This window comes from Gymnodraco acuticeps, unplaced genomic scaffold, assembly GCF_902827175.1.
Source record: "Gymnodraco acuticeps unplaced genomic scaffold, fGymAcu1.1, whole genome shotgun sequence".
NCBI classification, from domain to species: domain Eukaryota; kingdom Metazoa; phylum Chordata; class Actinopteri; order Perciformes; family Bathydraconidae; genus Gymnodraco; species Gymnodraco acuticeps.
This window is the reverse complement of record NW_022991216.1, coordinates 5314336-5330898: the sequence shown is the minus strand read 5'-3', so window position 1 is coordinate 5330898 and position 16563 is coordinate 5314336. Positions and strand designations below refer to the sequence as shown.

General features: G+C 37.0%; 2 protein-coding genes across 6 annotated transcripts in view; one reads left to right on the top strand and one right to left on the bottom strand.

Annotated features, from left to right (window-relative positions):
* The window catches only part of LOC117561430 (RILP-like protein 1), a 33371-nt gene extending 26598 nt beyond the window's left edge, over positions 1-6773 (top strand). For 2 of the 5 annotated variants that reach the window (XM_034238846.1, XM_034238851.1), the window contains exons 6-9: positions 1121-1171; positions 1269-1423; positions 1503-1607; positions 3973-6773. In XM_034238846.1, the coding sequence (XP_034094737.1) occupies positions 1121-1171; positions 1269-1423; positions 1503-1607; positions 3973-4105 (444 nt within the window). In that variant the 3' untranslated portion in view covers positions 4106-6773. Of the gene's footprint in view, positions 1-1120; positions 1172-1268; positions 1424-1502; positions 1608-2751; positions 2846-3972 lie in introns of those variants that run through there. The other 3 variants (XM_034238847.1, XM_034238848.1, XM_034238849.1) reach the window with 3 other exon arrangements.
* Positions 6774-7389: 616 nt separating this feature from the next.
* On the bottom strand, positions 7390-15445 carry kmt5aa (lysine methyltransferase 5Aa). The gene is given in 8 exon segments (XM_034238853.1): positions 7390-10126; positions 10559-10749; positions 11473-11532; positions 11692-11779; positions 11892-12171; positions 13112-13256; positions 15187-15234; positions 15236-15445. Coding segments are annotated over 8 exon segments (1215 nt in total). The 5' UTR covers positions 15428-15445; the 3' UTR covers positions 7390-9915.
* Positions 15446-16563: the final 1118 nt, after the last annotated feature.

Below are 16563 nucleotides of genomic sequence, written 5' to 3'. Positions count from 1 at the left end.
GTGTGAGTGTCCGACTCTAACTCCAAACTGCACGCCCCCCCTCCCAGAATAACACTACTGTATCAGTAGAAAGGAAGCTAGTAGACTAACATGTGTATGACCCATGAGAAACAGCTTGGTGTTAAAGAACTAACAACAGAGTGTGTGTCAGTAGGATTTGTCGCTCCTCGACTGGGTGAGACTTTGTGGACGACCTTTTTTAAATATAGCTCACCCCGACAGTTTGGCCTCTAACAGCACTGGAAGTTGTCCTTTAGTGCACCATGATCCTGAAACTTTGAATAGAAATGTCCAACGGAGACAAAATTGCATTGTTTTACAGCTCTGTAAGTCACATGTCTCGTGTTCTCCTTCTGCTTCCCTTTTTTTTATATCAATTTGATAGTTCTCTGTAGTTGAATGACTGATTCCCAAACAGTCCATCAAATTGCTTCTTTTTAAACTGTATTGGAATAAGTCCTAACATTATAGTCAAGAGTCAAGAATTCCTTCAAATTCAACAAACTTCTCAACAAAATTTGGCACAATTTCTTGATTTTCTTTTCCAAAAACTTTGCAAATACATTTCGAATCAATGAACCTTTCCATTGATCACTGTTATGTAAATATTAGGAATTGATTCATCAAGAGAAACAGTTAGTTTACCATAAACCATTGTGTTTGCAATTTTTCACATATTTATTCAATTTTATCCAAGTGTGATATTTAGACTTTTTCATAGCAAATTAGCTTCTGAGCTGGCGCACATTGAAAAGCACTGACTTAAATAACACAACAGTGTTAAGGACTATTACAAGATGTGTAGCGTGTTTACTTTGTTAACTTCAGCCAGACAAGGAAAAAGGACTATTTATGATGTTTTCCAAACAAAGTCATTAATTAAAAATGCATAATTTTACGTTTGAATTATGGTTTGTGTTGTTTGCTCAATGCATGAGTGACTTCTGTCAGCTGCATGTATTGTTGAGGTCTTGTAGGTGTTTTTAACTGTCATGCTGAATGTAACCTGAGTGCTACAAAAAAACAAAACAAGCTTTAGCTTAAAGGGAGGAGGGAAGGGCGAACAAATGTATTGGAACAAGGCCTGATTTCTGACTTAGAGTTCAATGTTTGCCACCAGGAGGCGATGTGCGATGAGGACATGCCTGCTGTGTTCCAATATTTTACAAAGGTATCCTCACTTCCTACCCGCCTTTGTTCCTTCCTTCCTTCCTTTCTTCCTTTTTTTGGGTTTGTTTCCTCCCTGTGATGCATTTACCTGTCCACAGGAGGCGCTATGTGAGGATGAGACGGGGGGTTTGGACCCAAAGGACCCCAACCGGCCTCGGTTCACCCTGCAGGAGCTGAGGGACGTCCTCCACGAGAGGAACGAGCTCAAGGCCAAAGTGTTCCTGTTGCAGGAGGAGCTGGCCTACTACAAGAGGTGTTCACATGCACCAACATGTCCATCTGAGGAGATTATCACATCATTGCTGTCATTGATCATTAATCTCTCTCTGCAGTGAGGAGACAGAAGATGACATGGTTACTCCTTCTCCGTCTCCTTCTCCTGAACTGAGGAGTCGCTCCCGGTCTTCAGCCCAGCCAGAGTCAGGAATCAAACGCCTGTATGTTTCCCTCCTATATCACACTCCCTCAGATTCACAGGCTCCTGAAATCACTCGCACCGACTACCTTCCTTAACTTTGAGATTAGAAAACTCAAATGGCTCTGCATGTGCTGAGTTAAGGCTTATTTCAAAGGATCCCTGCATGCTCAAACTATTTCAGAGGACCTCTGAAGAAATATGCAAGTTAAATAAATTGTACGGTGTCCTTGGGTGTCATGAAAGGCACCCTTGAATACAATTTATTTTATTTATTATTAAACTCCAGATAAATAACCCCTGATTTTCTCAGCAGCTGTACAATCTGGGACTATTTCCGTCTGGTACATTACCAAATGGAGACTCTAACCACAGACATATTTGTGTTTCAGCTAAAAGAATATCTTTCAGCAACTTTAAGTGGAAACAGCTCGTACTGTACATGCACCCCGCTTCCTATGTTTGTTTGGCCTGTGTAAACAAATGGGAGATAACACAGCATGTATCTTAATGTGTTGCATTCTGCTTCAGCATGCTGCTCTGGTTCATGCCATAGATCTGAGGTCTCTGTACAAAATCTGACTTTTCAACAAAACAGGCTGAATCTTGTCTGTGCTCTGATAACTAACGGGAAAGGGGACATATGATGTCACTAGGAATCACGATAAAACATTGTAGAGAATAATCTATCTGACTATTATTTCAAAAAACATTGACTCATTTCTAGGTTTAAAGACTACTTCCATTATGTGAGAGCAGATAATCACATGGTCAGTCATGTGATAGTAAGGGAGTGGTTTTCAGAAGATTATGCTTCCAACTGTATTGTGTGCAGCGAGCATTTCATTTTGTGTAAATCATCTTACTTTCATTTATCAGCATGTGCAAAAAGTGTGCTTGGCTCTTCCTTCCAGCTGTATCAGACCCTGCGTGTGCATGGTTAAAGATTAGCATGCTACCCACACAAAACCACTTTGTTGCAAAAAAAGGATTCACTCTATTTCTATTTACACTAAAAGGAACTAAAGCATGACCTCTTTTGGTTTTATACACTTTACATGAGGGTCAAAGGTTGATGTGGTCTCTGTCTCCCCCTGTCCGTCTCCCCCCCCCCCTCTCTATATATATCTCTTCCTGTTTGTGACTGTGTGTCCTCTGTGTAACAGGATCTTCACAGCCATTATGCCGATGGTGGCGGCTGGTTTGATCCCTGATGACCCCACTTTACAGCCAATCAGACGTCTCATGTCGCTTGTATGACTCTATATTTGATTGGGTTCAGAATAACTAGGCTCTCTCCCTTTGCATGTGCCGGCTCCTTTTCCCACTTTGTAGTATTCTGATTGGCTGATTGTGGGGCTGTCTCTTTATCATTGTCCATTGGAATCATAGAAATCAGCCAGTCAGAATGTACATGTAGCCTGTCGTCGTCACGTCCCCCCCCCCCCACTGACCGCAGTAACAAGTCTGCACCTCTACACTTATAATACTACTGTCTTTAATTTACAGACTAAAGCACTTTTAGCTCTTTTTGCAATAGTTAGTGATTAAACAACTTGTAACAGACAGTTAACTCTAAAAGTATTCTTAAATAATCTTTAATCTTTCAAATGTTTGTGTTGTGCATTAATGAAAAAGGTATTAAACATAACCTGGGTAGCATTTAGCATTACATTTAATACATCAATATTATATGTAAACAAATAAATGGGAAAGGAACGTTCTATATTTTCATCTGGTTATTTTACTATGTTTCTTTTGTGTTTAATATACCCTTTAAAGAAACTAAGAAATGTTGAGTACAAGTAACAAGCAAAATGTGTATTTTGTCATACTTCCATCTTTATTAGTTCATTTATTTTTGTATTTTTATTTATTTATTATATTTTATTAGAAGGCAACTGATCACAGTGTAAAGTAAAGGAATCCCTTGGATACAAATATGTCTGTTTTGATGATGGAAATGGATGAAATCCAGGAAGTTCGATTTGGCATTAGCTTGCTTCTTTGCCTATTTTCTGTAAGTACTTGATTTTGTTGCGGTGTATTGTAACAGGTGTTGAGGTTAAGGATCTGTCTTTGGTGAATTATCTGGGTGCCAATTTAGAGAACGAAAGAGAGAGAGAAGGAAGGAAGGATAAAACAACATTGCTGCAGGAGGCTCTGGGATTTATAGGAAATGTGGTTTTAAATATCAGGAGCAGCTAAATCTAATTTGTTTTCAGCAATGATACCAATTAATCACAATTAATTTCCCCAGGAATAATAGTTTGAAATGCCATAACTGCTAACACTGCTTTACAAATGACTGATGTTCACTGCACACATTGACTCGAAACCAAACTCTCTGTCACATCCTCCCACTGAAGCCTCTCTCTCCTCTACAGGTTTAGCTTCTTCTCCCGGGACAAGCAGCGTCAGCTGCAGCGCAGCGGGCAGTTTGACGGCAGCTTCAGCTCGTGGACGGGGAAGGAGGACGTGTACACAGAACAAGCCCAGGAGGCGTTACCGCAGCTGTAAAGACGGGACAAAGCCCAAAACTCTTTACACTTGTCCATCCCCCGAGGCTTTGAAGCGTCGATTGCACCAAAACCACGATCAGTGACCCGCACTGTGACAATACCCTGAGAGGTGAGACACAAAGAAGACTCAACTTGAATTATGCTACAGCTTGGATATAGGCTACATTTATTTAAACACCTGAGAATACTATATATATCCATACCGTATATCTCAATGAGGGATGGCACATACAGACTTTAAACATTTTAGAAATAGTGTTGTTTTACAGAGGCAGACGAGATTTAAGTGATCCGTAGAAGGTAAACTCAAGTTGTAGGACGGAAAGTGGAACGTTGGTTCAACATGTGTTGGTAAACAGTGGGGGAACGTTATGACACAGATGAAGGTGTGCTGCATATTTCTGTCTAGAAATCATGAATTCAAATGTTGGAGTGTTTCTACAACGGCTCATAAAAACGATTGTAGGTGAAAACAAATAACATGGCCGGGGGAGGGGGGGGTAACTCCAAATTTCTGCCATTAAAGTTGTATATTTGTATAAGAAAACTCAGATATACTCTGAAATTGCAATGGTAAATGTATGAGAATATGAACTTAACATGTTATCAGAAAACAATTATAATGTATTACTTTAATCTTGGATATTACCCCTTCCTGCAGCCCCATGCAGTATATTTTCTTTTTCATTTTTCACCTACAATGGCCCGTATATGATTTTGTATGCATATTATTTATGAAACATGAGGGTTTTAGTGTTTATTAGAATCCCCATAGAAAAAAGGAAACGCACATCACTGACATTTTCTCAAAATGAGAGCAACCCTTTTGTTTCTGATTGGTGTATTTGAATTCCCTCTTCCTTGTTCACGAGAGCAGCTCATCGGTCCATCACCAGCACTTTCAGCAGATTCAAACCGTGCAGCGGCTTTGTGTGTCAAATGTTGCATAGAATCACAATATGAAGATGTGTACAGAAAACATATTTATAAATAACAGTAACGAGTGCTTTTAATTTAAAAAAGCAATATTATTCAGAATATATATCATGCTACATGCAGTAAGTATGGAAGCACTTTTTTGCCAAGAAAAGAGAAATACATAAAGGGTTTGTTGTGATATCAATTAGAATACTCATGTTGAGTCCAAACAATGAGACAACATTTAGACTCTAGTAATTAAAACAGACACACATTTTAATTTGTATTTGATATGTCAAAACGTATATGAAAATACTATTGTCAGTCTGTATCTAGTATATAAATATTTTTTGTTCAATCATGAGACACATTTATTTTTCTTCTTGGGCTACCAAAAGTAAATAAACGCTTCTTACTCAACGTTATAATGAAAAGAACAGAAAAGCCTACTCCCCATTATTGGCTTAAAAGTGACAAATCCGTCATCTGCATTTAATTCAAACAATTGTATAACAACACCAGTTTCCAATTACCAGCAACAAGCAGGTTATAGTATTTTGACCTTCTCTTTGTAAAAACACACATGAATGAGCTCTGCAGATACCTCATGACCTTTAAGCACTTCAGTGAACGTAGACTTTATAAAAGCAGCCAGTCAGTATTAAACTCCATAAACAAGATGCCTGTGTGAGACTTTACCTCCTAACTTATTATCTTCTTTAGAGCAAGCTTAAAGGATGAGCCGGGTGGCATTCTTTGTTTTACATATCGTCAACAAAAAGAAATATCTGTCTTTAAACATATGTCTTATGTTGAAAACCCCAACACTTTGACTTTGGTTTGGTTTTAAGAAATAGTTGACAATAAGTCAAAATATAAAATTATCATAACTTTTAATTTAATTATAATTAAAGCCTTAAAAATCACGAGTGTCTTCCCCTAAATGTGGCATACAAGATTTGTATTAAAGCACAAAGGGATATAGTATTTATGCCCAAGGGAAATGTTTAGTTGTATTCTGCAGGTTTAACCAAGGCAATATAAAGCAAATACTTTTATAAAGCAACTTACATCATTTGTCAATACCCCAACTATATAACTGTTAGCACATTTAGTAGAGAATACTCCGCAAAATGCTCCTGTACATGTAGGTTTATTAAACAACTACTAGTAAGGTGTGTAAACGCTGGTTTCAAAGCTCATATGATATGAATATGTTATAAAATCATATTGATACATTATAAGTAACATCTAAATGTTCCTCAGATGTTTTTTAGAAGACGACCCAGAGGTTAGAAATGACAGAAAGTGGTTAAAGCTGAAGTGTGGTTTACATTTTAATTGAAAAAGAATGCTTCTGCTTCTAGTTTCCCTTCAGGCTGAACACTGAGAGTTCTTCCCCCTGAGAGAGGAGATGTGGTGGACATGTTTTATAGTAGTGGCACTATCTTTATTTGTACTCACCCACAGAGGTAGATGTTAACTGACAGGAACAAAATGATGAGCTTCAAAATCCTAAAAAGAATATAATGATGAGACAGTATCATATGAGATCATAGCTAAAGCTAAACTCATGGGAAGGGAAATCTGGTCAACCAACAAGTTGTGTTATTGAAGTCACTATCCCTCACCTGTTTCCCTGATTGAAATGGATATTTAATATCTTATGATGATTGAATCAGTGCTTTATTAAATGAGCTGGCTTATATGTAAACATGTCTCCAAAATAATAAAACTTCTGTCATGTCTCTGTTGTTTTTTCATTGGTAATTGTCTGCAGGATAGAGGATGTCGTTTTTCTCATACTGATATTCTGAACAATCTGTGCTGTTGTATTTGCTGTAAAGTATCTCTACTGTAGGCTATTTTTATTATATGTACAGCACTTTGGCTCGACCAAAAATCGCTTATAAATGTGCTATATAAATAAAACTTGATTTGATTTTGCAGTGGTGGATTGCAAAGTATTTACTCAAGTACTTATGTACAATGTTTCCATATTTAAATTCATGCAACAGTGTACTTCACAAACAATATACACGTTGTATTCACTTTTACTGCGCTACATTTATTTGTCTGAATATTTACGTTTCTTTTCAGATTACGTTTCATTCCCTTCCTGTCCAGTAAAACAACATTTAATCTCTACGTTTGGTAATTTTGTAAAGGGTACATTGCTAGTCCTTCATAAGCAAAAACAACAATTTATGTCTGTGTACCTTGCTATATCATAATTTTGCATATTTTATCAGCAATTTGCATAAATGGGACAAAATAAATGCTGCTCGAGTTGATTTGTGGCTTACTCATTTGAAACAAATCTAAATAAGTATATTAACCCAAAAACAAACCAGACAACTCCTGTAACTTGCATAATACATCTTTATTCATCGATGCCTAAACCCCAGCATTAAGATTTATTTAACGCTACAACAGCAAAGATCTATTCAATCCTAAAAATTGCCAACAGGTCAGTTTTGCTCCATCTGGTATTATTCCATAAATTCTACAATTAACCATAAAATGTATTTTAGAAATCCAAAATGTAACATGTTTAAGAAAAGGCTCACATGTAATCATTTCACACCTGTTATACACAATGCTACCGTTAGTGTGGAGAAGGAAGGTCCAAATGTGTGTTACCTGAAACGTACCTTATAAGATTGGTGTTTGTATTAACACTGAGGATGCTTTTATATGGTATGTAAAATAATCCTGCAATTTCAATAATATACTGAATATTTTGGATACTTAAAGAAGTATTTTCATGATTTTTGAACACTTTTATATCTGTACAACCTCAACAGCCACAGAGATGCATCGAGAAATGATGGATAAGATTTGGTACAACAGCCTAACTTTTAGCCTTGTTTTGCTAAAATATTAAATTCTGAGATCGTACAGAAATTAACATTTTTGGTAAATATGCTAAATCAATTTCTGTCCAGGAGCAAGATGAGAAGAGGATAAGCAAGTAGGAGTAATTAAAGATAAGTCAAAATATAAAACACAGAGCCCCAAAATCAATATACTAAACTCATAATTAAAAATGATTTATAATTTTAAATACTAGCAATAGTACAAACCTATAATAAGAAAAAGGTATTAAATAAATTATAATTCCATCATGTTAGAGAAAGTGATGATGCATGTTGTGTGTACACTGTTAAGATACACATAATATAAACTGATTTATAACTGCTGATGTGGCCATTTTAAGGTGGTACTTTCATTTTTAGTTTAATTTTCCTTTAATTAATACTGATTATACCTACTACCAATTAGCTAAAATGCTAATAATATTTAGATTTTTTTAGATGAGGATAAATAAAAGCAAATTAGGATAAATAGGAGCACTTTGGGGTATATTTTACCTTTTGGCTACAATTCAATGGAAACGCAAAAATATAAAATAAAAAAATGACCTGTTGGCGGTTCAGCTGTTAAATACTTTCACATGAAACCATATGAACAATATTTTTGTGAGAGGGAAGAACGGCTGTGTAGAAGAAAACCTGCAAAAGTCTACGATTTACCGAAAGAGTGTAACAGTTCACCAAAAACATGGCAGCACAGGACATGTTGGAGAGGCTGGTGTGTGTTTGTTTGCATTTAATATACCTAAAAATGCAGCAAAATAATTTGCATAAAGTTTTTCGGCGTGTCCGTGTTGGTTAAATAGGAATCTACAGCTAGGAGATGGTTAGCTTAGTTTAGCTTAGCATAGAGACTGGAAACGGGGGAAAGCAGCTAACCAACAGCCTGAGCAGTTTCAATCACGATGAAGCTTTATTTTTATTTTACCGTGAACCGTTTAGGTCAGCTATTGATCATTTTAGCTATTTTGAGACTTTGCTTTGGTCCTTCCCCCCTCCTTTGAAAATGGGAATTCATAATTATGCTACTTAAGACGATTTGGGGTGTTAGCAACCCCGACTAGCTGTGATATCAAACATGACCTCTTAGCAAAAAAAGTAAAAACTATCCTTTAAACCACCCTTTGATTTGAAACTAGCCAATAACTATATTTACATGTTACGATATTATAGACAGTGATACATTCGAAAGTTTATGTAGAAATGTCAAATCTAAATTCCTGTGTTAGTCATTTATTCAATTTAATTTATATTAGTAGATATTTAGGTATGAAACTTTCATATACATGTTTATTTTAACCAAATATAGTTTAGGCCTTTGATGATGTTTATTGTGAATCTTAAATATTATAAAATACAATATAGGTTAAAAGATTATTCATTAGTATTCCTATGTAATCTTTAAAGCCTCCATGTTCAACATCAGGTTATTTTACACTTCAAAAAAGTAAAATACTCCAGCGTCAAATCATGTTGTTTTGTCATCAAAACCAAAAATACCAACTGAACCATGAGTTTGGTAAACTGTTACACTTAGCGGTAGATTGTGTGAGTTTGGATGGCTGAAATCTAATTCAACTAGAACACCAACATATTTTGCATCTCGTCTTCTCGCTGATCCAAAACAGGGCTCTGGGGCCTCGTAAGTATTGCTAAGTATCTAACTACTGATTAAGAAAAACGCAGTATAAAATTGCAGAGCATTAACTACCACCTACATGCTGTAGAAGCATTGGTCTATAGGTAATACAAAATGTACAAAACAAATGTGCTGCAAAACAACAAGAACGTTTCATACACATAAATAAAAGTACAGGTGTCCTCTGACAAGGCAGAAAGACATTAATCGAAATGTGATAAGTACCCCTGAACACATAACCCCGCCCCCCCCCCCCCCCCCACTTCCTCATTATTGAACAAAAAGGGTACACATTCTGTTTCTAAGGCATTTTGTACACTAGCTATTGAGAAACACAAGTGTTACTGTGCGTTTCCCTTTCCTTTCTTTAGAGGATCAGTATTTGAGCCAGGGGTGGGCTGCGATGGAGGCTTTGCTCCGGTCTCCATAGTCATAGAGCAGCTCCTCGCCCTCGTCGACGTCTCGAGAGGCAACGAAGATCAGGTGAGGGACCCCATTGATTTCGTGGAGTTTGGTTTGGCAGTTTCCGATTTTACTGTGATTTATCAACCTACCCATTCGACCAGACTCTTTTGTGGCATCCACACTGGAAACAAAACGCAGGAAGATATTAAATACACCTGAACAGCTACTAACATTTTAATTCAATAAGGACATACAATGTACTCTTCTTAGTTATAATTAGGAGTAGATTTTCATCCACTCAAACCCTGTTTTGACTCTTGAGAATAACTTTTTATTTATAGGGGAAATAAATATATCTTAACAGTCTGAGCTGTATTTCTTTCCACAATAAAAGTTATGTTTATCATCGAGCATAAAGGTCTTTGCTATGTTTGTAAGGCTTTTGTGACAGACTGACAAAATATTTGATATGAATAGGTAAACATTAACCAGTATAGGAAAATAAAAACGTGACTGCGTTTTGGTTTCTGATGAGGTGTTAAAATCTCAGCTAATGTATTTTGACCTGCGATGTATTTAAATGTTGTGGTGGTCATGCACTGATTGATCATACCAGTATGTTTTGCAGAGGTGCTGGAAGTAGTACATGTAGCAGCCGGTGGCGGGGTTCAGTGCGTACTCCGCCTCCCTCTGTTTGGCGTCGGTGATCTGCAGCAGGTCTCCGTGGTACTCCACCACATACTCGCTTTTCTGGAAACACCGAGTGGCAAACACCCCCCTCCCCTTTCCTTCAATATGCTGCACCTACAAAACAGAATGAGAGGTTGGCTATCATAAAACAAAACAGGTAAATACAAAATAAAAGTAATTTGTATAACTCAGAATGGGGACGTTTCCGTCCATTTACTTTGAAAATGTGATGCGATATTTCACCACTTTTTCTTTGGTTGTTTTGTAGCAGAATAGGATTAGCTGTGAAATAAAACTGCATTTTTGATTGCAATACTTTTCCTATGGACGACACTCGCTGCGTTTTCTCTGATGTACCTTATCTACAAGCAGCAAAATTCCTTTCCTCAAATGTTGTCATCTTTTTTGTCCCAATTTCAGATACTTTACTCTTATTCAATCCAGATATATTAATCCCATTACATATTATGATTGTTGTTACTTTTACATGATAAATGCTAGCAGGGATATTTATAATTTTGCACAAATAAAATCTACTTTTCTTGAATATTTAAATTAGATATTTCCAAATAGCATAATCACAAAGTTAAATGTAGGATTAATGAGGCTGGTCATATATGTGATTAATCATGTGATCACCCTTAAAATGTCTACTTAAATGTTTATCATAGGAGGAAGTTTCATTTATTCAATGTAATTAACACATCCTGTTAAGTGGGAGCAGAGTGTGAAAATGCTAGTGACACGTGTGTGAAACTGATTAATTGTTTTTAATTTAAGTGCTCAATTAGCATGATTAAAGACATTTATTTTGAAGAGTGAAAGAAACGTACGTACCTCCATTCCTTCCTCTATTCCCTTTGTGATGAGATCATCGATGTGTCTCTTTTCTTCACACTGGAAACACAAAGCAAAACGAGAGGGCGTTAGTGACGAAGAGCAGAGTATATATAGTATATATATATATATATATAAAATCCAATTATATTTCAAATTTCAATCACAACAAATATATATTTATTATGTTTCATTTGAACAGAAGTCATTTTGTCTTACCTGTAGCTCTGTTTTACTTTTCCTTGAGCTTCGTCTTATTGGATAGTAATCTGTAACTTTTCGGTTTTGGGAGTTTTTCCCACTTGCACTGGAGAGGAAAAACAGAAATCACATCAGATATATGAAACACGATCACACTATAACGTTGTCTTATTCGATTTCTTCATTAAAAAAGGCATGAATACTCAGGACATGCGTACATTCTTATGGTGGACTTCCTCCCTTTGAGGCGGACGGCTCTCCTCTGGAGGCCGTGGAGGGTGCTGCTGTTGTTGTTGGAGTGGAGGGGCGCGTGAGACAGGCTGTTACCCAGAGGCAGGGGGAGTTCAGAGGGGGAGCGAAGGCAGGTCTGAGCGCAGTGGAGCTGCGGAGGATGTTCATCTGACCAGAAGGGTGAACGCTGGCTGTAGCTGCTCTCCATCTCTGGGAAATCCGTCTTTGAGTCTTTGGGTGTGGCGCTGATCGAGTTGGTTCTCCTGCCTGGAAGAAAAGAGAGAATGAAAGAATAGTCTCAACGCGAGCCTTTAAGAAGAGAATGCTATGGAGTAGGAGGAGCACTGTGAAGTGGAACTGTTACTCAAGAGAACAATAAGCATAAGGCGGTAAAAGCGGCAACAAACATAGAGTCGTTGGAAAGCTAATTTGTCGATATATCATAGGAGTAAAGTGCCTTCATGACTTCAAGCATTTGTCTGTTTGCATTTCACATATTCATTTATTATTACACTAAACAGTATTTTATTCCTGTATAGCATTTCATTTTGCATTCTGGTTTAGCTCATATTATACTATTTTACCTGTATATAGTTTACTTCCAACACATTCACTTGCACTTGTATTTGTATTTAGATTCTGTTTCTTTTTTAACTCTTTTGTATTGTTTATGTCTTATATACATTTATGTTGCATCGTTAAAGGAGCCTGGGATGTTTTTCATTGCCCTAACTACAGTGTAGCTACTGTGCATATGACTCGGTACCAAGAGCATTCTCCATCACGAGGGGAACCAGGGCAATAGGTAAAGAGTACAAACACAAACACATTGAATCATAAAAGATATGCTAGCATAGCAATAATGTTTTGGCTTGATTTCTTTTTACAGGAGACCAAAACAGGATCGAACATGTGTGTCTCTGTCTTGTTTTTAAAAGTCTCCTTCTCAGCCCATCCAGATTTTTAAAACTAAAAAGGGGTCAGCAGCCTATTCAAAAGTCTCCACTTAAGAGGTTACAAAGGATAGAAAAGGGTAGAATGGATGCTAGGTATAAGTGTAAATAAAGATTTAGCTTCATTCAAATGTGTGGTTTCTTCTTCTTCTCACTGCCAACTATTACATCATCTACTAAAAGGTAAACAGAGGTGTGTTAGCTCTCCTGCGCAGTGTTACAACTCGTCTCTACTGAGCTGCAGAGACACTCACCCTCTCCCAGCCTCCGAGCATCATTCTGCGGGAAGCAGACTGGAGAGCATCTTCCCTCCTGGGTCAGCTTGATCTCATTGTGGACTGCAGATATGGACTTGGTGCAGCTTAGGACAGTGACTGAATGGCTGTTGCAAACAATATCCTGTGAATGTAGGGAGAAATGTATTTAGTGCATGCTTCCTGCCTTGTGTATTTTCACTGACACTCTGTCCAAAGTCAGTACAGCTGTATGCTTCAAGTGTGCTTAAAAAAATACAACAAAGCACAACATGGTGTTCACAGAAGATCACAGAGTAAACATAGTGAAGACAATCTAACAAACAAAAACAAGAAAAGCATCTAAATTGCATACTTAAAAAAAGAAGAAAATAAATAAATAAATAAACCCAGACCAAACACAGAAGAAACTTCCCTTAAAAACACACTTAAACCGAAATATATTCACTTAACTATCCATGCAAAGAAAAGCATAAATGATCATGTTTGAGAAGCGGGAAACAGTGATTTTTTTGCCATTAGTGCCATGACTGCTATATGACTGAAACTCTTTATCGAGATAATATAGTAATGGCATATTAAATACAAATATCTGTCGATGTTTAGATCATTTTTATCAGCTCACAATCACACATAAAAACTCAAATTCCTTTGAGGTCCATCCCAGTTTTTAACTATTCAAAAATACTTTTACAAGGAAGGAAAGGCATTCAACTCATTTAGTTAGACCTCAAGGTAACGCACAAGACATTCTGTAAACGGAAACTGTATCTGTCCAGAATCCTTCTAGATGTTTTAAGATGTATTCATATTATAATAATGAGAACTATATGTTTTATCTTCATATAACATTTTTTTGTATCATAAATTGTTTGCCAACTACATTATAATCTATAACCATTTTCTCATTCAACAAATAATCATGTTTTAATACATGTGTAAACATGTTCTAATGCATTTTGTTATACATTTATAAGAATTGACTACTTCAAATTATTCCAAGAGACATGAGTGGGTATATTTGCTATCTTGTTAGGGATCCTTTGCTGAAAAAAGTAACAAACAGCAAGGCAGCATATCATATCAAAAGATCTTGGGAGGCGTGTGGTGCAGTGGGTTGTGAGTAGGTGTTCTGAACAGTTTCAAACCCCACTGCAGTCAGCATGTCATTGTGTCCCAGGGCAAGACACTTCACCCCAAATTGCTCCTGTGGGGATTGCCCACAGTATTGAGTATGTAAGTCGCTTTGGATAAAAGCGTCTAACAAGTGACAGGTAATCTTAATATGTTGGTAACATCCTGCAAGAACCACATATCTCTAAGTAAACTTGATAAGATCTCAGAATAACAGCCCTGTTTTCAGCTCAGCAATGATGCATTTTTCAAGATTGAACATATTTGTATGTAGAAGTAGTATTATGTTCTAACCTATTAAAGAACACTTCAGTTTATCACAAACAATAAAATCAACACATCTTGAGATGTATGGTTGACACTAGAAAGGAGAGGTATGACAACGTGTTCAATTCAAAAGTAACTAGAGCTGTCAAACAAATATAGTGCAGGATAAATATAAAAACACGTATAATAGAGCTGTACTATGTGTACTATGTATGCAGTACTTGTGTAAATGTCCAGCAGTGGGTGGGGCCCTGAGGAGGGAAACATGCTGGCTCCACACCCATACCCACTCTGCCATCAGTCCCTTTAAATTAACAGGCCTCTTGGCCCAGTATCTACTGGTCAAATTCACTCAAATGAAAACACCTCAACATCTGCTTTTCAAACGACTAACTTATATGAAAAAACGACAGATGCGCGTTTCTTGGAGTCGTATTGTGTCCTAAATCATGTTTATGCTCTCAGACAGCAGACACATGTAACGTAAAGCTAATGTTAGCAAAGCACTTCAACAAAAACCGACTGTAAGTAACTCACAGTCAAAATAAAGATAAATCGGTTTATTTTTATCTTGATTTTAATGCAAAAAAATTGAATCTATCTCGAAAAAATAAGCGTAAAAAACAACTTAATTAGCTTTTCGTTTCGTTAGGACCTGAAACAAGCAAACTTACCCCGTTCATGTCCGACTTGTTTTTGTGGCTCTCTCCGCTCGGCTCTTTTTCGTTTCGATGAAAGAATATAAATGAACTTTTCGGCCGGGTCAGAGATTAACCTCGCCCTGCTCACACGGCAGTGCCCTCCCTTCCCTCCGGCCCCCTTCCACGGTGACTGTGAGCCCGTGTGTTGTTGTTTGAACTGCCAGCAGCTCAGCCGATGCAGCCTCCACAGCTCCTCTCCGCCATCTTTCTCCATGAGAATGAAGGAGACGGGGAGGCGCGGCAATGTCGCCCCCTGTATGCCGACAGCGGTACTGCGTTTAGAAAACATAAACATTATAGATTGTTGATATTCATTTAGGATTTTTTTTTCACAGAAACATGCAGACACTACTACATTTTGACTGAAAATATTGAACTTATTACACCTCTATATACATTTGATAGCATTTGTTAATAGTTACTTTTGCTACAAAAATGAAATCAACTAATACAGTATGGTATACTATATACACTTTATAAACTCCAGTGATATAAATGTTATTCCAAGAATGGATAAGGAATACTATTAGATTTGGTACTCAATGTTATGTTGCTGCTAATACTTTGGTACTTTTACTTGAGTAAGATTTTGAATTCAGGACTTTTACTTGTAACAGAGTATTTTTTTTACAGTATTGTATTATTAATTGTACTTAAGTATAAGTTGTGAGTACTTCATCCACCACTGAATGTTATAATAAATACATGTTTTTTTATAATTATTGTTGTGAATCATTTTAGTGCTTAAATTGCTTCTATTTTAGTGTTTTAATTGGGTTTGTGGATGCGTTTGGGACATGAATATTGTGGGAAAAAATGTGCTATTTGTATTTTTTTATTTCTCGTATGTCTTTGGTTGTGTTGCGTATTTAAGTGATTATTTGCATGTTATGTGTAATTGTCATCATGATCCAAAAGGGGAGGGGAGGTAAACAAATACACAATTGGTCATAACAAAATATAAGATGAAGATGCAGATAATACAAGTTGAATATTGCTGGAAGGAAATAAGCATGGATGTTTAAAGAGAACTCAGTAAAATAAAAATAAGCAGAGGATGGAAAAACAAAAAGGAAGAGAACAGCGAAGAAGAAAAAAAAAACATCGTCACTTCCTACGAAGATCTCGCGTGGTCACGTGATGTTGCATTAGCTCGCTGACTCTGCTATGTTTGTCGTTTGTGCTAACGTTTCAGAAATGCTAACTTACTCGCTTTTATCGGTTTATTGTGTCAAAAGGACGTCCCGCGGCTTTCCAGAGACCCATTTTTACCGACGGTGGGCGAGAAGTTTGACTGCGAAAACGGGCCTTCGCGTCACGTGACCAGCATGCGGCTGAGCGTTTTATAAA